The sequence below is a fragment of the Atractosteus spatula genome, chromosome 8 (assembly GCF_055471065.1).
Source record: "Atractosteus spatula isolate fAtrSpa1 chromosome 8, fAtrSpa1.hap1, whole genome shotgun sequence".
NCBI classification, from domain to species: Eukaryota; Metazoa; Chordata; class Actinopteri; order Semionotiformes; family Lepisosteidae; genus Atractosteus; species Atractosteus spatula.
Window position 1 is genome coordinate 6,904,239 of NC_142713.1, and position 22,221 is coordinate 6,926,459.

At 40.3% G+C, this 22,221-nt stretch overlaps 1 protein-coding gene across 1 annotated transcript in view; it reads right to left on the reverse strand.

Annotated features, from left to right (window-relative positions):
• Positions 1-15,923, reverse strand: part of ppm1h (protein phosphatase, Mg2+/Mn2+ dependent, 1H) — a 71,221-nt gene extending 55,298 nt beyond the window's left edge. The window contains exon 1 of the mRNA XM_088923607.1: positions 15,664-15,923. Coding sequence (XP_088779733.1) covers positions 15,664-15,896 — 233 coding nt within the window. The 5' untranslated portion in view covers positions 15,897-15,923. The remainder of the gene's footprint in view (positions 1-15,663) is intronic.
• Between the last annotated feature and the right edge of the window lie 6,298 nt (positions 15,924-22,221).

The following is a 22,221-nucleotide window of genomic DNA, read 5'->3' on the forward strand; positions in this document are numbered from 1 at the left end:
ATAAATATGAAAAATATTAATATTAATTTATTTTAATACATTTAAATTCAAATGTACATAGTAGTTCGTATCAGCTGGGCAACTGTAGCTGGTTTAGCAAAGTTCGAAGGACTATGTTGCATCAATATCTGTTTTTCTTAAATACAATTCTGCTTTTCTTAGGACTGCCTTGCAAAAGGTGCATCATTCTCAACTGCATCTCTGTAGGGTTGCACACTCGATGCGATACTATTTAAAAAAGAATATTGCAGATGCTGACAGACATGGTGATGCTGCAGTTAGCACTGCTGCCTCACAGCGCTGGGGCCCTGGGTTCAGTTCTGAACCTGGGATGCTGTCTGTGTGGAGTTTGCATGTTCTCCTATGTTCCCATAGGTTTCCTCCAGTTGCTCCGGTCTCCTCAAACCATCCAAACACCTTAGAAGGAGTGTATGCATGTTTGGGACTGTGTCTGTGTGTGCCCTGCGATGGACTGGCATCCCATCCAGGGTGTACCCTGCCTTGAGCCCATTGCTTGCTGGGACAGCCTCCAGCTTCCCATGTGACCCTGAATTGGAAGAAGAGGTTAGAAAATCAATGGATAGATAGAATTTCTTAAGTAGCACAACCAGAAAAGAGTGTGAATTGAATCCAATGGTTCTGTTGCTGGTTTGGACCTGGACCAACCTATTCAACAACTGCAGTCAGGATTCCCCACACTGCAGCGCCCAATGTCTGTGACCAAAAGAGGGTTGGGCAGATCTTAGCTGGCCAGTCCGGACTCGACTTTCATGCCAACACTGACTCCTGGGACCTGTCAGGCTTCCACCAGCTTGCAGCAAGATCAACGCAAGAGGCTTCACCTCTCCAACTCTCCTGCGAGTCACTACAGAGCTTGTTAAATGACAAATGGCTCTGCCTAGAGGGAAATATCTGCATGTCCTCACTCTCCACAGGAGTTACAGATATAAATCCTCACAATTAGAAACTGGCAGTTCAGTTTTATGTACTGTACTGTTTTCCCCCACATTTTCACAGGATTTGACTTTAGTAAATTAGACTGCTGTCCATGTTCTCATATTTTGAGACTGTACATATACTGTACCATGCTCTTGTACACAGAGAAAAGAAAAACATAATTTTTTCTTGGAATGCACTGTAATGCATGAAGTTTCTGCTTTTATTAAAATGGTTAATTCTTTTTTGAAAGACATCTGAATGCTGAATTGTGAATATTTAACTTACAAGAGTTTTCTAAGCTATTTTCTGCAAACAGTTGCCCTAGCAAAACAAGACATCCTCTGTAAGTATCGATCATTTTGTAAAAACCAGCACTAGTGTTCTCTACGGTTATAATTAATACCACTTTGGATGAAAAAAAACAAGTTACCAATCTTAAATTTGTATTAATCAGAATCTTCAAAAACCTGATCACAATCATTCAAGGTAACCTATAAAGACAGTATGAAATACTATAGTAGTTAATCCATCCCATTAACTAATTATATCAATTATAAGTGCCTCATTATCAGGTGAGTCATAATTCTTTACAAATCTATCCTTGGTAGCAATTTAGATATAAATTTATAAATGCTACTACAATCAGCTTCACCCTATGAAATCCCTTGGACATAAACTTGAATCTGGCCGGACGAATACTGGCCCCTTTAAACCTGCCTTCAAGCAATGCCAGCCATCGTACAGTACTGCACTAACTGTTCCAAGGTCAATGGTATTTGTGAGGCTTATTAATAACAGAAAAGTAATCCCAGAACACCTTTTCCACAATTCAATTCTTAAATCCACTTAAGTATAGCACTTTTGAAAAGCCTACTTTCAAAGCAAAAAAAATTTCAATCTTAAATTGAGTCATTTGAAGTCAGAATGTATCTTATGATTCCACTTTTAAGAATAATTAATGCCCTCTCGTTTAGAGCATCTCGCCATGCAGAATTTCATGCCTTAACTCTTCAAAAGCGTTCCAGCGTACTTCCCTTCTCTGTTTAGACTTTGCTCTTCCTTGTCTCATTGTCACTCGTATTATCAATAAATCATCAAGGTCTGGAATTGGTCCTTATGTGTGTCGTTATTATTCATGATTCATAAAAAACAGAATCTGGATTGCAGTCTGCTCAGTAATGATCAAATTATATATAACACTCCGGGCAGCACAGTGACACAGTGGTTTGTTTAAGTAGATTAAGTTTAATTCTGTACTTTGTGTGCTGTCTGTGTGGAGTTTGTATGTTCTCCCCATGTTTGTGTGGGTTTCCTCCAGGTGCTCTAGTTTCTTCTCACCATCCAAAGACATACTGGTAGGTTAATCCTCTTCTCGGGAAACTGGTCATGATGTGAGTGTGTAAGTCAGCCAGCAGCCAGCAGCCATATCACTCTGCAACCCACTGAAGCTCAGCAGGCATGAGCCTGGTCAGTACCTGGATGGGAGACCTCCTGGGAAAAACTAAGGTTGCTGCTGGAAGAGGTGTTAGTGGGGCCAGCAGGGGGCACTCACCCTGGGGTCCATGTAGGTCCTAATGCCCCAGTATAGCGATGGGGACACTATACTGTAAACAGGCGCCGTCCTTCGGATGAGACGTAAAACCGAGGTCCTGACTCTTAGTGGTCATTAAAAATTCCAGGGCATTTCTCGAAAAAGAGTAGGGGTGTAACCCCAGTGTCCTGGCCAAATTTCCCATTGGCCCTTACCAATCATGGCCTCCTAATAAATCCCATCTATGAATTGGCTTCATTACTCTGCTCTCCTCCCCACTGAGAGCTGGTGTGTGGTGAGCGTTCTGGCGCACTATGGCTGCTGTCGCATCATCCAGGTGGATGCTGCACACTGGTGGTGGTGGAGGGGAGTCCCCATTACCTGTAAAGCACTTTGAGTGGAGCGTCCAGAAAAGCACTATATAAGTGTAAGCAATTATTATTATTAAGTGTTTGTGTTTTTAGTGTATCCTGCGATGGACTGGTATCCCATCCAGGGTGTAACCCATCATGTGCCCGTTGCTTGCTGGGACAGGCTCCGGCTTCTCCGTGACCCTTAATGGGGTGAAACAATTAGAAAATGGATGGCTATAACACATTGCACATTTACATTGCAAACAAAGCTTTCCCACTTTTTTTCGGTGCAATAAGCTTTTATTAGTAATTGCCCTGGATCCAGAGTACTGTTGTTTCAAACACAACACTCTGGATCCAGGGTCTCCGTTCCTGAAGGGCCTGTGGTTCTCTTTTTGTTGTTCCAACTCGAGTAGCACGTTACACAGTTAACCTGAATTTTTACTCAGCTGGACAACTGTAGGATTTTTCATGAGCCTACAGTACTCAAAATGTTAATGTCATAAAAGTTAGTTACCTGTACAACACCTTGGGGCCATCTTCGAAGTATCACAATTATGCAGTTAATTAAACAAGTAGATTATTTAACTGAGAGCTCGGGAGGTACATAAATCCAGAAGTCACTAGGCCCTCCAGGAATTAAATTAAGAGAGGCTGGAAAGATTGAGCAATCCTGACTCAAACACACTTTACAACAGAAGCTCCCAATTCCTGTCCTTGTAACTGCTGCATCTGCTGGGTTTTATTCCAAATGGACTCTCTGTTGCTTAATCAAACTGATAATAAATGTCGCTAGACTTTTTTCAGATTATCCCTTCTTTGTACAAAGTTGCATCTTAAAGTGGCTCATGAATTTTAATGCCAATGAAAATCTCTGCCTCTTCCAAAAAGATCTGACTGGTTCGATTAAACGATGAAGAGCTTAGCTGAAAATTCCAGGCGGTCGGGTCAGGAGGAACTGGACTGGTAAGCTTAGATTTAGGGGAAAAAAAGGTTTTGCCATCTCCAGAAACAGACACTCGTACCATCACAAATCCTGTCAGTCTGACTAGACTGAGAAAGAAGCACTTGTAGTTACATGTTACATTTTTTATACTCTTTGGCTGTATTATTCTGCCAGACCCATGAATTATTTTGGGAATTTTTTATATTTGAATTAAATTTAAAATTTTATGTAAAGGGATGCAGAAACTCTATTTTCGGTCCTGTAGGTCTAGTGGTCTAAAGTGGTCCAGCTCAGCTCTTAGCTCCCCACAAACTATTGATTTATTTGGACCAATTGAACAACTCAGCGTAAGATGCTGGTAATACAGAGAATTCTCTAAACACTGCAGGACTACAGTCTGGATAACCAGGTAAAAGGACTAAAGTATGAGGAGTAGAAAATGTCATTTCCTTCCATAGTGTATAAGATCATTTTATTGCCCATATACAATTTCTTGCATTAGGAATTTTTCTTTTCGCATACCCCAGCTTGCTCTCCATGAGACATTCAGACAGGGAGAGAAGCTGGGGGTCAGAGCACAGGGTCAGCCATTTATACGGCGCCCCTGGAGCAGCTGGGGTTAAGGGCCTTGCTCAGGGGCCCAAAGGAGTAGGATTCCTCTGCCGTTCGCGGGATTTGAACCGGCAACCTTCCAGCCACAGGCGCAGATCCTTAGCCACAGAGCCACCACACCACCCCAAACATCACTGATATAAATGTATAAATGATCACAATGCAATTACAATCCAGTACATTATTAATATTCGATGGAAAAACAGAGAAATAAATTGGTTAAATAATCTACAGAGGCTGGAAGGAAAACCCACAAAGCAGAAGTAACTCTGTGGTGACTCAGACATCCTACAATCAATATTTAATGAAGTCAGTGATTTTGTTGACAATGTAAATAATACAGAGGTAATAAAGAAAACACCACAACAGTTACATTGTCTTTTCCTGGAAATCCACTGTCACAGAACATGCTCACTATTAGATGATTTAGATATCTGGACTCCATTCCAATAAAAAAACACTTCCATTAGTGCACACTCTGTACTTTAAAACTGTTCATGTGTTTTCATGTGTAATTTTAATGGTACAGAACACCAGGGACAGGTCGACCTAGACCTTGTTACTACAAATGCGTTGATCCTGATCAAAAGTACAGAACACATTGTAAAATAACAGTTACGTTAAAAGGATCTTTCATTAAAATGCATGCTTTGTAGTATCATTAAACTGATTCTACACATCTACAGTACATTGTGATGCACTATTCTATGAAAGACAGCATTTCATATCTGGAAAATTTCTGAAAATTCACCTTGTGTACATTTGACATTCAACAATATCTTCACGTATTTAAAAATATTTTGAGTAATCAAGGACTTGTGACATAAATATAAACAGGTGGTAGCTAAATTTGCTGAAATGTTTTTGGTGACACATGAAAAGCTTTAACTCATATTTCAGTCTTCATTGCGTTTCCCTTAGAGTCTGCTTTTTGGGTTTAAAAAGTTAACATTTATCCTTTATAATACAGGACCCACCCTAGACCCAAGAAGCAAACAATATTAAAAAAAAGAGGTGACGGCCATGATCACACTGACCTCTCTGTCTTTGTTAAGAAACCCTTTGTTGAGAACTCCAATAGCAGAAAGGAAACACTAGATATATACACGTATGACAGTATCATTACACTATCCTGATAGGTTCATACAGAAAACAGTCACTTTGCTGCATTTAACATACCACTACACACCGAACAAAAGATTTGTTGTAGACGTTTTTCTGGGCCACAAACATTCTAAAACACCTCACAGATGGTAGACATTGAAAATGAAAATGAAGAGGGTGGGAGGGGTTGCCAACGATTAGCTGAGCTTTCCTTTGAACTGCAATATAACACAGCTCTTTAATCTGTTTCTGTGGTCCGCTTATTATTTTACTAGCAGGATTAACGATTCTGGCCAATTTCCTTTTACTCTTAATGCTCAGACTGCCATACCACAATACTAAAATTAAGGAGCTTTCTATCAACATTCTATAAACACAAAATGTTTTTACTCACCCCAGACCCTTTCAGCTTCCTGATCAGAAATATATGCTGACTAGACTTCTTTTAAATGCTTTTGGTATTCTCTGCAAAGTTTAAAAGTTCATCTACTGTATTACTGTTCCTAGGTAACTGAAACACTGAACAACCTCCTGAGGCTGATGAATAAGGGAGAGAGGTTGAAAATTTAGAGGTTGCTGTCGAAGCACACAACAGTTTCCTCCAGAGTGAAAGTGTTAAATGCTAAACAAAATGCTAAGAAGTGGCCTTTAAGTGGCTCAAAGAGCTTAATAAATGAATTACTGAAAATAGAAGTAAAAATAATGCCCATCTAGGTATAGTATTAGAAGAGATAGAATACTACAGGGGAGGTTATTCCTTCCTTTCTACAGTAAAAGAGGAAGAAAAGTAAATCTCACAGATAAAAAATGGAAACTTTTATACAATGAGAAGGAAATGTCCGATGTATTAAATAGCAATTTCATTCATTCTTTCTCACCAAGAAAGAATCTCACTATATACCTCAGGCTGCAGAAAGGCAAGGTTCCCTCTTGCATTATAATCGCAAAGAAGAGCCAAAAATGTTTAACAAACTAGAAGCAATAAAGATAAATCTACAGTATGTGGCTTGATGATATCCAGCTATACTCAAAGAACCAAGAAATGGATGTTATTCATTAACCATTAGAAAGACTCCTCTAGCAGTTCTCTGGGTAACACCCAGTGACTGGAAAATCGGTAATGGAGTGTTTAGCTACAGACAAAACTGGGGACAAAACTGAGATCAATAAGCCTTACTGTTATTCCGTCCATTGCTGTTCGTGTAATAATTAGTATGACATTAGAATTAGGACTAATTATTACTTTGTACAGTTTGGATTTTTCTTCTAAATCTTGCATGTTCGCCGAAAAATAAAAATGTTAAATGTACAACAGTAAAGGCCACAAACGCAGCATGTGACATGTTATATTTAGATCTTCAGCGGGTGATTGATTGAAAATTTCTCATGCAAGATTCTCAAACTAAAGGCAGCACGCATTCAAGGCAATGCACATACTTCGATCAAAAAATGCATAATATGGACAAGAAGTCAAACGTTCTGCCAAGTGCTAATGGCTCACGTTGGAGGGGGCAATGCAAATAATGGAGTGCCACAGGGATTAGTTTTAGGTCAAACCACTCTTTTTGATCTAGAATCTTGTATAATCAGCACATAATACCAAACAAGGAAGATGAGCAAATACTGTAATGGAACTTCAAAAAAACATTCAAGCGGAATTCGGTACCAGGCAGACACCAGACAGTTGATGTGTGATGTGAATAAAAGTACAGGCAGCAAAAACAAACAGAAAATAGAAAATGGGAAAGATTTAGCATAAAGACTCTTGCTAAGCCAAGTCTTAGGCTCTTAAATCTGCTAGAGTCTATGGGGTGAAGCAATTAAAAAGGCAACCGATATCAGGGTAAGTGGTTAAAAGTGCAGATTTCAAAACCCTACACTCTAGAAACTATAAAAATCAGGAATCTTGTGGTACAGGACCACACATAGAATATGATGTGCAATTTTAGCCACTTCCTCACCAAAAAAATATATTGCTCCCGTGGAATCAGTCCAGATACATACCTCAGGAACGCCGGAGGACACCAACAGGCTAACACGACTAAACCCATTCCATCTTGAGCAGAGAAAAATATGAGAGGACTAGATTTAAGCATTCAAATTCTTCTAAATGAAACTAAAAATACTACTCTGGAACAGGCAGTGAAACCTGAACCAGGGAACACCTGGAAACTAAGGGAAAGCGCGCTTAGAACCAAGGACTGTCGAAGTCTAGATGAACCTACTCAGCCATGTTATCGAATTGATCACTCCTCTTCTTTTCCAGAAATGGCTGGGTGAGATCACTGCATTTATTAACTGTTAGCAACTAAGTGGGTTAGACGGACCCTTCTCGTTCGCCATCTTTGTTATGTTCCCATGAAACCAAATTAATTCCGTGTAATTATTTAAAAACATAAGGATAGAAATCTTTAAAAAAAAAACGTGTGAAAATAACATTTGTACATACATGTATATCAACACACGTCCATAATAAGCCTGTATATTTTAAAGAGGAAGTAACAAGGCACTTTGGAAAGGAGCTCATAGAGAATAAAGACCTCTCTGTTTATGGTTTATAAATTCTTTATAGACACGTTTTTAGTTCAACATTAGGACCATACTTGGAAAAAACATGGATTGGAAGTAGTTTTAAAATATCCATGTGATTCCCAATGTAGTTTTAAATATTCATGACTTAGATTCACTCTGTAGGTGGCACAGGGACACAATGGTGAGCATTGCCACCTCACTGAGCAGGGTTCAATTCTGGACCTAGGATGCTGTCTGTGTGGAGTTTGTACGTTCTCCCTGTGTTCACATGGTTTGCCTCTAGGTACTTTGGTTTCCTCCTACTGTCGAAAGACATGCTGGTAGATTAATTAGCTTCCGAGAAAATTGGTCCTGGTGTGAGTGCGTGAGTGATTGTATGCGTCTTCCCTGCAATGTACTGACATCCAATCCAGGATGTATTCTACCTTCTGCTCTTTGCTTGCCAGGATAAACTCCGCCCCCCCCCCCTCGACCTTGTTTTAGTAAAGAAATTAGAAATAGGATGGACTGACTGTACTGATGTCTTATTTAGTTTTCACTACTGACTAAAACTGACTTCAGTAACAAAGAAAAAAACACAAGCCTCCATTATTATTTTTAGGTGTGTTGACTCTCACTTTTTGGATCAATTCTGATCATTCACAAAACAGTCACCCTAATTGCAGCAGAGCCCAATACAAGTTTACAACATCATTACATGACTGTAAACTTTGTGTGCGCCTGGTGGACAATTGTATACACAAAAAGCTATCCTGTCTGAATTCCATCTGCTTAGATCTTGATATTTTAGTCAAATGGCAATAAAAAAAGTACCTTTAGAGGCAAGGAAAAGAAAAAAGAAAGAAGCTTGAACAGTTTAAAGAAGATATGGAATTAAGACAATGTATGAGAGTCCTGAGGCTGACCAATCACAAAGCAAGGATAGAGGGATGCCATCACATTTTTGTCAATGGAAGCATGATGCACCAATCCATAAAATCTGTCACACTGTTCCTATGTTTTGATGTGGTACCGATTACTCTGTTGGATGTTAAGCACTGCATTTAAAGGGGAACTGTGGTCCCATTTTCTCAGACCGGTTATTCAATCTCGATAACTTAATTGACGGTATCAGAAACTTTTACAAATTCCAAAAATCGTGAACTTCTGTATGGTACTATATGGTCCCCATTTCATTGCAAACTACTGGTCTCACCACGGGCAAGAGTGAGAGATCAGGAGAACTGTGATGTGAAGCAGCCCTTCCTGCTCACTAGTCACGTAATGACTAATGTAATGTGATATATGAGTGACTAAGTAATGATTTCAGTAATGGTTTAAGTAAAGCAGACATTTCACCAGCGTTCCAACATGATCTGAAGAAGAGTTAACAAGTAGTATTTGTCGGCAAAACCATCTCAAAGTCAAGAGCAATATTTATACTGGATTAAAAGAGATCTGTTCACAGGCCTGATTGTTTACAGCGTAATAGGGCTATGTTTTGTTGGCCTCATTCTGAATTGAATAACATGGCACTGCACCTACAGTACCTGGACGTTTGTCATCTTTGTGATGTAAATGGCATGTTTTACATGACATTCTGTACATTTCACATTCATTGTGGTTTGAAATGCATTCATGAATGCCAAGTCTTTCTAACAGGATTATAAAAACTGCATTGCAGTTCCCCTTAAAGTGACAAGGTCTCTTCCAAGATGCTCACAAAGAACCCTTTTCCATTAGACACAGTATGAATTGATGCTGGCCTTTTTATCCCTTGCCCAGCAGAAAATAGGCCAAGATTAAATCTTATAAATAATAATATTCAATTATATACAGGTTATCCATGCATTGCTTTATTTTTGGGTTTATAGATTCAAAATTTTACTCTGAAACACCTCTAGTCCATGAAGGGTACAGTCTTGTCGGATGTATGAGCAATTTAGCCCTTCTTGATGGCTAAAGACCTGGTATCAGTAGGCACTTTGTGCAATCAATTCAATCACGTACTCTATTAAGAGCTCAGCTGGAATGAAAACCTCAGGCTTCAAAACCTTCCAGTGTTTTTCCAGTATTTAGTGATAACAGAAAATCACAGTCTAAATAAATGTTTCGTTTTTCTTGACCTTTCGTCAGCGTGTAAACTAAGGTCCTTCTGACAGTGAGGGACTGTGCTTGTCCTTGTAAAAACCCAAGGAACGTCGACATCATTTAAGTGGAGTCATTCAAGTGGCGCATCTGTAATTTAATTTGCCTAACCTCCCTTCCACTCCACTGTAAGACTAATGCCTTTTCTCTTTACAAAAAGTAACATACCGAAGCACCTTGAGTGCTCCGATGTAATTTCACGCCCCACGTTAAGCGCTGTGCTATGACAGCATTCAAATGTGCTCACAGTACTTTTTTCCTAATCGCTGGTGCCAACCAGCAGAATCAACCTACAGTATTCAACAAGCATTCTTTTGGCTTTTGGCAAAATTTTATTTGGTTGACTGTCTTCTGTTTTAATCTGCAGGCACTGAATTAAACAACTTGAGTGATAAATGCTATAAACAATCATCCAATGAGGGATATTTCACGACACAGATAATGCACTGTGGTTGCTTGTAAACATTGTGAAAAGTAAAGTCATATACTGTATATGTGGGTATAACAAATCCATATGATTTCTGTGGGTGCACACTTTGTGGTGGTTGCCTTATGTGAGCTGACAATGGTAAGGGCCTTGAACATCTTTGAGTGTTTATAAGTTTTCCAAGAAGTTCAGCACTTAACCGCTCAATTACACTAGGTTTTGGGCTTCCTGAAACAGCTTTCAGCTTTTCCCCATCTCTGAAGGTGTTGGTAATTTAAAAAGACCAACATTATAATCCCCCCACGCCACTTGAGTCCTAAATTGCTGGAACTCACCTAACCTTTTAGTTCAGCCTTGCTTAAAAAGATACTTATTTCACCAAAGTTCAGGAAACTTAAAAATTTGCATGAACGCCACGGTACTGAGGTCTGGGATTATGAACATCATCACATTGATTGTTTTAAGGAGCTGATTGTTGATTTCAGAAAACTGTAAAATGGTCATGCCCCTATCCACATCAACGGGACTGAAGTGGAAAGGGTCAGAAACTTCAAATTCCTTGGCGTCCATATCACCGAGGACCCCACATGGTCTCTCAACGCCACTTGTCTGATTAAGAAAGCGCAACAGCACCTGTACTTCCTAAGATGGTTGAAGAAGGCTAAGATATGTACCCAGATCCTCACTAACTTTTACAGATGCACTACAGAAAGCACACTAACAGGCTGCATCACAGTGTGGTATGGCAACTGCAGTATTGCTGACCGCAAAGCCCAACAGCAGGTGGTGAAAACTGCCCAGTCCATCACTGGTGTTGCTCTCCCATCCATCCAGGACATTTATGACAGACGGCGCTTGAGGAAAACTCTAAGCATCATCAAAGACCCCACACACCCCAGCTACAGACTGTTTGACCCTCTACCATCTGGAAAACGGTACCGGAGCATTCGGGCCCGGACTACCAGAACCAGAGACAGTTTTTACCCCCGCACTATCAAACTATTAAACTCCCAGCCTCTCTCACCTACGATCTGAACCCTTACAGTGCCTTCTCTCTTTATCAAAACTCGAACACACATTGAAATCTACAGTACCTCTACCTCACAGGTCAACAGGTTCACTCCCCATAATTTTCTATCCTTCATTTCATTCTGTTGACATATGATTTTGCACAACTGATGTTGTTTTGCCCATTACCTGTTACCTGTTGTTGTTTTGCACATTGCCTGTTGTCTCTGTCTTTCTTTTTTTATACAATGGTATTGTTGTTTTTGGTGTATGGGTATAATGACAATAAACTTGAACTTTAATGACCATGTGACTTCAGTTTCCACTATGAACCAATGTGCAATGGACATTATAGGAGTACTTGTTAAAATCTACTGTAATTTCCATCTATATCTGTGTATCACTAACTGGCAACCTATTAAGAGTGGTTTAGACAGGAGAGTAACAGTTTACAGTATTAAATAAGATGTAGGCAGACTACCAGTGAGCGAAACACACTTCCTCACAGAAAACACATCCAAAGAGGAGTATCTGTGAAACTTCCTAGGGCAGAAGTAAAAATCAGCAATAGGTTCCTTTGAAATTTGTCAAATAAATTCCATGTGCCACGTTTCTTCAACTAATGATGCTGATGAATAGAGATAACGTTCAAGTGTAGCTAAATCTTTACCTTTATGATGCAGCAACATTTTCCCATTAAATAAAAAATATATGCAGATCACAACTAAGAGCTCTTGGAAGTAATTTTCTGAAAGCGCAACAGCATGGAGTAGTAGTTAGGGGCTCTAGACTCTAACCAGAAAGTTGTAAAATGAAATGCTAGGTTGGACACCGATTGCTTTAACTGAATTGCCCTGTTGTGGGCACAAAAAAGTTACAGTAAGTCGCTTTGGATAAAAGTCTCAGTCAAATAAATTCATAATTAAAAACTCCTGCTAGGAGAGGCCATCTAATACACCGTGTCATATGAAAATGTTCATATAGGAGTATGTGCTTATTTTGCAGTGTTTTGATAGGTTTCTGAGTCACGTCCAGTGAGGACTACTTGCAATATATATTAAGTTTACAAACTCTTTGATGACTTTTCCTGCTGGTGAAGTGTTATCCCATTAGAAACATTTATCTTTTTGCTATAACATCAGTTCCTTCACTGACAGGCTGAAAGAACTGAACCTTTTTAGTCTTGAACTGAGAAGACTACAAGGTGATCTGATACAAATGCTCAAAGTCCTCAAAGACACCGAAATGGTCAAACCCACCATGACCAGTATGAATGAACAGTAAAGCACAAACCAGAAGCCACAAGTGGAAACTAATTAGAAGTGCATTTAGAATCAAGAACAGGAGGCACTTCCTTACCCAAAGGGTTGTGGGAGCGTGGAACAAGCCGCCCATCCATGTCGATGAAGACAATACCCTGATTTCCTTGTATCAATTAACTACTACTCATTTTCTTATGTTTTTTTTCTTGTTGTATCTTTATCACAGGCACCACTTAAATATTGTCTGTACTTCAAGAAACACAATACCACTCAGCACAGCACTTTGCTACAAAAGTCCCTGGATTGATTTTTGTATAACGGAATGTATTACATGAGCAAAACAGGCTCAAGTGCTTGAAGCATGAGTATTAAGAGGACAGCAAAGGAAAATGCTCAAATCGCCTAACTCTAACACATATTATTCCACTTTACAGATCAAGTAGGTAGACCACTACACTCAAGAGCATTTGTACATATTCAAAGCTCCTCAAAGTCTGTCCACATTATCACGGTATTTCAAATGCACAAACAATAGAAATGTGTTCTTTCTTTTTTATCTAAATATGAAGTGTTGAGTCACCAGATTCATAAAGGCAACATCAAATAGCACAACCCTTGCTGCTAAAGAATGTAGCATGACCTCTATCCCCATATTAGATAAATGGCAGCAAAAAGGCTCTGCTGATCATTAAGGATGTTTTCATGAATCACATATAAAGTAGGGCGGCACTCACAACCCTGGGGCTCACGTTCAATTCTTGGAGTGCTGTCTGTGTGGAGTTTGCATGTTCTCTACATGTTTATTGAGTTGGGGGTTTCCTCTGCGTGCTTTGGTTTTCTCTCAGAGTCCAAAAACATACTGGTAGGTTAACTGGCTTCTACGAAAACTGGCCCTGGTGTGAGTGTGTATTTGTTTTTGCCTGTGTCTTGCCCTGCGATGGACTCGCGTCCCGTCCAGGGTGTACTCTGAATTGCTTCCTGGGATAGGCTCTGGGTCACTGTGACCCTGAATCGGGCAAGTGGTTACTGAAATAAATTTCATGATGATAACAGGGGGTATGCAGTACTCACAGCACTGGGTTCCTAACTTCCAAACACACATCTGAAACAGCTTCACACCTGGAGAAGCAGTTCATTGCTTTTCTGCGAGTGGGAATGTGGGATCTCCAATGCTTGCAAAAGACTGAGAAGGGCTCCTCAGATCATAATGATAGGAACAAGCAGTACCCTTGTACTGGGTGAACTGTGAATGTTTCCACAGTACTTCTGTGTTTACGGTATTGTAGACAATCTGTTTGCATGACCGTCTGTAGGTCAAGTTACCACACACACGTTTGTGTCTGCTCCAGTTTGTGCTTAGTTTTGGTCGCAGGCGGTCTACAGTGAAAACTTATGGCTTCCGGAATTAGAGGCTACACTTGAATTTTAATTTTCATAATCTGGACTGCTGCCCTTTAAGAAAACAGTCTTGATTTTCATACAGTCATTTTAAGAAACAAGAATTTCTGGGAAGAATTTTTGTATGACTTACTGTATGTCTAGTGTTCCTCTTTCATTAACTCATTAAAAGACAAATACATCCTTCCATGTTTCAAACAAGACAAGTGTTGATTAAGCAGCAATGTTTTAACTCATTATGCTGCAAAATTGCCTAGTGGAAAGCTATGTTTTTTAGTTTTATAGACAGCTTTAAATGTTCAATGAACAGAGGTCTGGGAACCATATTGCAGTAGCTTCTCCTAATTAAGTAAATGATTCATGTAATTATGATTCGGGATTTAGCTGGATCTAAAATGAGGTTGGTTTTAAAATTAGGTTTAGTGTTAATTCTTGTAACCAAGTTGGTGAGTAACAGCAAGAAACTGTTATGATAAGGCACTTTATTGAACACTATCATGTATACATTAATTTTGATATGGGTTGATATTGTGAATAAATAACAAATACACTAGCTATGAAGCATTACTGTTGCTCAGTTGTGACGCAGCTACAGTTTTATAAATTAATGAAGTGTGGATAGATGAACAGTGAACTAAATATCACATCAGGCCAGCTTCAGCTTTAAACTGCTGCAGGCTACTTAGCATTTAAAAAAGATGGCATGAACTTGAAAAAAGGTGGCTGGAACTCTGTTCGGAATACTGTTGAGAATAAAACGAGTACAAGCACAGGTATTGTTATAGCTGAATCTCCCAAGGAAAAAGGACAAGTCTTCATTCGTTTTATTGATTACAAAGCATGCACTGTGATTGAAGGATTTTGCAGATTAAAGCGCATTTACGCAATAATAATCACAGCACTAAAAAAAAACAGCAAGAGAGGCCAGTCACTCTAACAACCGGTCCCTACATTATACACGCTGTCAAGTCAGATAACATCTCGAGTAGCTGAGGTTTCACTTTAAAGTGCAGAGAGTGCGTGGATGTGTGGGTGATACAGTACAAGCATCAAATAAAAAAAAAACAAAACAAAATTTCAAACACAAAAGCCTTTGGACATTGATCTCAAAAATGCATATACAGTAGCAACAAATTATTTATTTTTTTCAGGTAATTGTGGAAACACCGTTCCTAAACACGCTACCGTAACAATGAAGCGAATTTTATTTTGCACTTGTGACGAGCACACTATTATCTCTTTAGAAAACACAGATTTTAATAGCAGTTTAAGAATAGCTACAGTATGCATTTTGTTTTAATGCGAGGGAGTCATTCATACGAGAGATGGCTGTTCTAAACTGTAGCGCAAAGCGCACAGTACTGTACTGCATGTAACTACAGTAGCTATTTGCTATTATAGTTTAAAATGGACGCAGTACTCACTCTGCGTAGCCCGTGGACCACGGTAATCTCCGGGTCTCTTTCAAAATGAGGATCGGTCTGGCGATGTGGTCCGCGGAGCACTCGATCTCGTCCAGCGAGAGTCCCAGAAACTCGGGTCTCATGTAGGGGAATTTCAGAGGCAGGTCCGAGCCCCCGAGATGATCATTACTGGAGCTACCAGCCATGATGCCTCCCATGAAATTGGCAACAGCAGATTTCACCCTTGTGAGCATATTATAAGCTTCGGCAAGGGATGTTTGCGAGAAAGTGCACCGGATCCCCTTCCCCCAAATCTACCCCCCCACCCCAAGTCCGAAATGCGCTCAAACGACTGTGCACCGAGTAGGGGCAATTGCTAGTTTGGAATTCATTCAGTCCTGTAGGATCCTCGGGAACACGGAAATAAACCCATGATGAGCACGGTCATGTGACGAGCCGGCTGCTGGATTTGCTCGCAGAGGCAGTGTTTTTTGAGGAGCTTACAGTTCGTGGTTGCAGGTCAAAGGTATCCTACAGTACGTACAGTAGTACCTGCACACCTCTATATTATTATTATTAAAACGCGGTTACAGAAGCAGCCTTGAAGTGCGCTTTCCAGCAAACAATTCTTAAATATTGCCATTAAAAATGATAAAGCAATAGTCATTCATTCTCTTAATCCTATTCTTGCGTATGTGTGAGGCGAGTTCAGTTGGCATTGATTATAATACAGTATTACTTCGCCACAGGGACGATCGAAATGTTTTTGTCTTCTCCGAGTCTATTTCCCAGGGAATTAAGGTCTAGCAAAGAGTGACGGACCCCAACTTTCTCATGTCTGAAGGATTAACACCATTAACGTACGGCTATTCCGTCTCGTCAAACGAATACGTTATTTTCATTAAAAAACATGAAGAGCTGTTTGGAAAAAATAAAACGGGGGTCGTGTCGAATGAATTTCGGCGAGTTTAAGTTTAATAGAACTGATATACTGTATATTACAGAAAGCCAAGTTCTGTAAAATTGATTAGGTTACAAATGCATAGCTTTGATGACTGTGGTAGCTGATAGTATTGGTAATTTTAGGTTTAGGTGATGAGAGAAAGCAATAACATGATTTTTTCTTTCTTTCTGGGCTTAATTGCACTGACCCTTTCAGTACTGTCAGGTGCTACTTGAATCTGCTCTTTGAAAAGCATGCATAATTAAGCTTATCTGCATTTTCTTTTTTTATTATTTCTGCTCCCTTTCTTTCATGGAGTGTGTTTTATGTGACCCTACATTGTAGTCTACTCTATGTTAGAACACAACATCTTTGAAAGTTATGTCAACCCTGTACGCACAGATTGTTTTTAAAATACTCTACTGTATATCATTATGTCAAGCTTCTTTTTGAAGAGAACCTGTAAATCGGTCAAAGTTGTGTTTTGTACGTACTGTAGACAAGGGAATGGACGGCAGGCATTAACAGACTACGAGTGGTTGGTGTTCTGTAAGCGTTCCATTCATCTGCTAGCGAGAGGTTTCTGCTGATGCACTGCTTTGATAAATAATGAATAAATAATGTGACACTGTGCACAGTCTGCTTTTCATATCACACAGGCTGTTCCAAGCTCATCAGTAGAAGATTCTGAACAGAGCTTTAAGTGTTATCCACTTGGATAAAGTTTTCTAGAAGCAAATCATTCCTCTTGCTTCTATACATAAAAAAGAGAGAATGTATCAAGACATCACAGCGCTCTTACACCACGTTTGTACAACATAGAAACAGCAGTTACGATTAGGAGCAAGCAACGCTGACTTTAATTTGGAAGCCGATGGTGTGATTTTGTTGTAATATGGCTCCTTGTCTAAATAATACTTTCAGAGCGGTCACATCACCCAGCGACATAAATATTTCCAAGTCATGCTCTAGATCCTACAATAAGCATTAGAAGAATGGATTTTTAGTAGCACCGCTTCTTGATGTGGATTAGGTTCCAAAATATCAACGAAATAAGTGATCCTAAAGGTGATTGCAGTATGTTTTCGTTAGAATTTAAATTCAGTAAATACAATGTAAATTGTTTTATATTTAAAATGTTTCTAAAAAATTGCAGCTGAAATAACGCCTATCTGTGAACAGAACAAATAGCTATTAGACTATAGTATATTACTACAAGGATAAATATATTTTTTTAATGAATCCAGTCTTCAATAGTGAATAAAGGTAGTTTTTGTATCTGTGACAATGAATCAAAAACACAAAAGAATATTTGTGCAAAACTATTAACTTGTTAACCACTGCTGATTTTTAAATAAGGGCAGCAAAGTAGCACAGTGGTTAGCATTGCTGCGTCATAGAGATTTCTGGGGTTCTTAGATAAATTCTTGGGGTGCTACGTGCCTGGAGTTTGTATGTTCTCCCCGTGTTTGCATGGGTCCCGTCTCCTCTGGCATCCTCCCACAGTCCAAAGACATACTGGTAGGTTAACTGGCTTCTGAGGAAACTGGCCCTGGTGTGAGTATATGTTTGTATCTGTGTGTGCCCTGTGATGGACAGGCATCCCATCCAGGGTGTATAGTATCTCACCTTGTGCTATTGCTAGCTACTGTAGGTGTCACGATTGTAGTCCCTCCCCCTTAAGGGCGCTCCGGCTCTTTCACTTCGGACTTGATTTTATGCACCTTCCCCCTGTTCCAGCCTCCTTCCAGCGCACCTTAAAAGCCAGACGCTCTCTCTGTTCTGGGCTCTGCATTGGTTCCCGTACCAAGCGAGTCCGGGATCTGGAGCGTCTGGTCCCATTCCCCCTTTTTCCCCCCTACCCTCCACCGGATCCCGGTCGGGTTTTTAATCCTGTTTGTCCTCGTCTCGGATGGGCCGCCGGGCTTTGGACCTTTTGCCTCCCTCTTGGATTTCCCTTTGGACTCTGTTTTGGATTGTTTGCCCCGGACTCCCCCCCCCGAACATCTGCGCAGTATGGACACGCCCCCCGTTTACATTCCCGACTCCTGCATGCTTTTTTCCCCCGTGTTTTCCTCACTCATCCCCGGATTGTGTCGTCTGCATAGGGTCCGGAAAGAACGCTTTCGTGACACCAGGTTAGGCTCCAGCTCCCCTCGCGACTCAGTACTGCTATGTGGATTAGAAAAGAGCGGAGCAGTGGCACTGTAGCTGAGGATCTGCACCTGTGGCTGGAAGGTTGCCGGCTGCTCTGACCCCAAGCTTCTCTCTCCCTGTCTGTGTGCCTGTGTGTCTCATGGAGAGCAAGCTGGGGTCACGATTGTAGTCCCTCCTCCTTAAGGGCACTCCAGCTCTTTCACTTCGGACCTGATTTTGTGCACCTGCCCCTTGTTCCAGCCTCCTTCCAGCCCCCTTAAAAGCCAGACGCCCACTCAGTTTGGGGCTCTGCATTGATTCCCATATCGTGGGAGCCTGGGACCTGGAAGCGCCTGGCTCAGTCATGGTTTTAAGTTTCTGTTCCTGTTCCCTTTCCCCCTGCCAGTTCCGACCCCGTTCCCGTTTTTAACTGTCAGTCTCGGATGAACGGCCTTGGACCTTTTGCCTTTGTCCTGGATTTTGCATTGAACTCTGTTTTGGATTGTTTGCCCCGGACTCACCTCCCCTGACCACCAGCACTTCATGGACACGCCCCCCCGTGTTCATTCCCGATTCCTGCATGCCTTTTTCCCCTGTGTTTCTCACTTTACCCCGGTTTGTGTCGTCCGCATAGGGTCCAGAAAGAACTCTTTCGTTACAGCTGGGGTCTGTGAAAAGACAAATTCCTAATGCAAGAAATTGTATATGGCCGATAAAGTGATCTTAAAATGGGTGGGTGAATGGATTTTCCAATATTTAAAGTTCTAATGCACCAGATGCCATGATATAGGGCTATATTTTAGAACAGAGATTTATTGTTATCTTAAAAAGATAACCAGCAAGCAAGTTAAGCCAGTTCAGTGGAAGACCTGTAAGCATGAAGGAAATATGAGCAAAGCTGACAAGGACCGTAAAAGAAAGACGAGGACAATTTAAAACTTTACAGATTCACACATGTAACCAAATAAACACATGCTACAACTACTCACTGTTACACGTTACTGTTGTGTCTTAATAATGTTTTGAAATAAAAGTTACAGAAACAGCTTCGTCCAAGAAAAAAAACAGGTTTTTGTCCCAGCTAGTCTAACAAAATACAACTTCCTTCATGATTTAACTAATTTGTCTTGCCCAGACATCATCTATTTATACAGGATTATTACTGCATTGCCGGTCGAAAAAGGTGGTAAACAGAATGGGTTTTTTTGTCTTTATGTGTATTTGTGCTATACTGTTTGTGTAGATGTACAGTAAAGTATTTGAGAGATTTGAGGAAGAGAGACTGAGAATGCAGACAAACTAGTTTTCTCAACATGAAAGATGCAAGCATTGTCTTGATGAAGGCTCGGCAGCGCCTCTATTTCCTGAGGTGCCTCAAGCGATGGGGATGCCAGTACCTGTGTTGGCGAGCTTCTACCGCTGCACCATCGAGAGCGTCCTCACCAATGGGATCACCGTGTGGTACGGCAACACCTCTTCTTCCGAGGGAAAGGCACTGCAGAGAATGGTCAATGTGGCCTAGAAGATCATCAGGTGTGGTCACACAGAGATTAAACAGCTCTATGAGGACCGCTGCCGTGGTAGAATTCTGGCCATCACAGAGGACAGTCACCACCCTGGGCATGAGCTCTTCACCCCACTGCCCTCAGGCAAGAGATACAAGAGCATACGGACACTTACCACAAGCTATTCTTCAATAGCTTCTACCCACAAACATTGCAATTGGCGGATACAGTTGGCCATGCCCCCTCGGACCACACCTACACCATCAACCTCATTGGAATTTATTTATTGCACATCTGCAGTCACTGTTTACATGTCTGCATTGCTTACATTCGAGCTGTTTACTTGTTTGCTTGTACATTGTCTACTGTTTGTTTGTATATTGTCTTGATGCACTGTCTGCACTTTGTGTTTTACTCTTTTTTTTTAACAATTGAGAGACTTTCTGTAAGTAATTTCCATTGTACCAGTACATGTACCGGTTATATATGGCAATAAAGTTCAACGTTCAAAATTTGAATAACAGCACCAATTTTTAAGCTTGGCAAACAAGTGGAAAAAAACAATTTTGTGGAAAAAGATCAATGTTATAAAATGTCAGACACCCCCGCCCCCGTTCCCCATAATTTATTTTACATAAAATATCGTATTCCTGATGTGTTTTTTTTTTCATTTCGTTCTCCAGAAAACAAATTTGGGAGGAGTTCCAGGGGGAACTTCATGAAGTGTAAAAGGCATAACAGGCCAGCCAGGATTATGATAATTGCTGATGAAAAATGAATGAAGATTGATCAATAATTTGCAAACTGCGTAATAATGCACTGTTAGGAAAACCAAGCCTGTATGTGGAAACAGTATTCATACAGTATTTGTCGCTACTGTATGTTTCTTGTTTATGTAGACTTAATGTTCTGATAAAGCATCCATAGACAATGCCTTGTTGTTTGAAATGGTTAAGGATTCTCCAGGAACACTTGTACAAGGAGGCTAATGTACTCTAGTAGGAACAGTGACATTAGTTTTACATTTACCACATTGCAGTCAGGTGTCATGGCAGGAACTGAAGGTACAGTACTATCATTAGTACTGTAATCTCAATTAAGAGATTCCTCGTCCTGTGATTTTAACTCTCTTTCCGCTGATTGGAGTAAACTGATCAGCGCTACTAAGTCTCGAGAATGAGACTTCGGTTGCATGTAAACACTGAGGATTACCTGGGAGATCCGTGCAACACCAAACACGGACAAGGCTGGGGTGTCTACCGTGACAGAGGTTTTAAATTTAATCAGCTAAGTGACTCTTAGGAGCTGTATAAAAACAGACGGAGCAACTTCAGCTGCAACATAACGTCCCTGTCTGGTCATTTATTGTGTCCCAAAACAGTGTATTGTAATACCTGTGATATGAACTGCCGTGAGTATAACTCACATTAATGAAAAATACACTGCAACATTTTACAAGCTCAAAATGTGTTTCAGGGTATATTAACTACACTATATCCCATCCATATCTACCATTAAATTTTACTGAAAAGGTCAGGATATTCAGACTTCACAGTCGAAATAATTTCCTGTCTTACTTAATTAAATAACTTATATGTATGTCCACAGAAAGAAAAAAATACGAAAAACAATTGCCCAGAAGTTAAATATAAAATCAACTTGCAGCCCATGAGAGTTTTGTATGATTCCATTAAATTGATGGCAAACCACAAACTAATCCACTTTCTTTTATATTTAATAGTCATTCATATGTAGACTACTGAGGTGATATGGATCTTATTCCAGGCTTCATTAAAGCTCAGTAAATTAAAATATCTTAATTGGCTATCTTGGCTATTTATTTCTGCTCTCCTTACTGTCCCCCAAGCCCGTCTACATTGTATGGGTGACAGGGCCTTCTCCTGTTATGCCCCCAAGCTCTGGAACTCTCTCCCCAAGGATATCAGAGAGTTACCTTCTCTAAACTCCTTCAAATCCAGACTCAAAGCCCTCTTC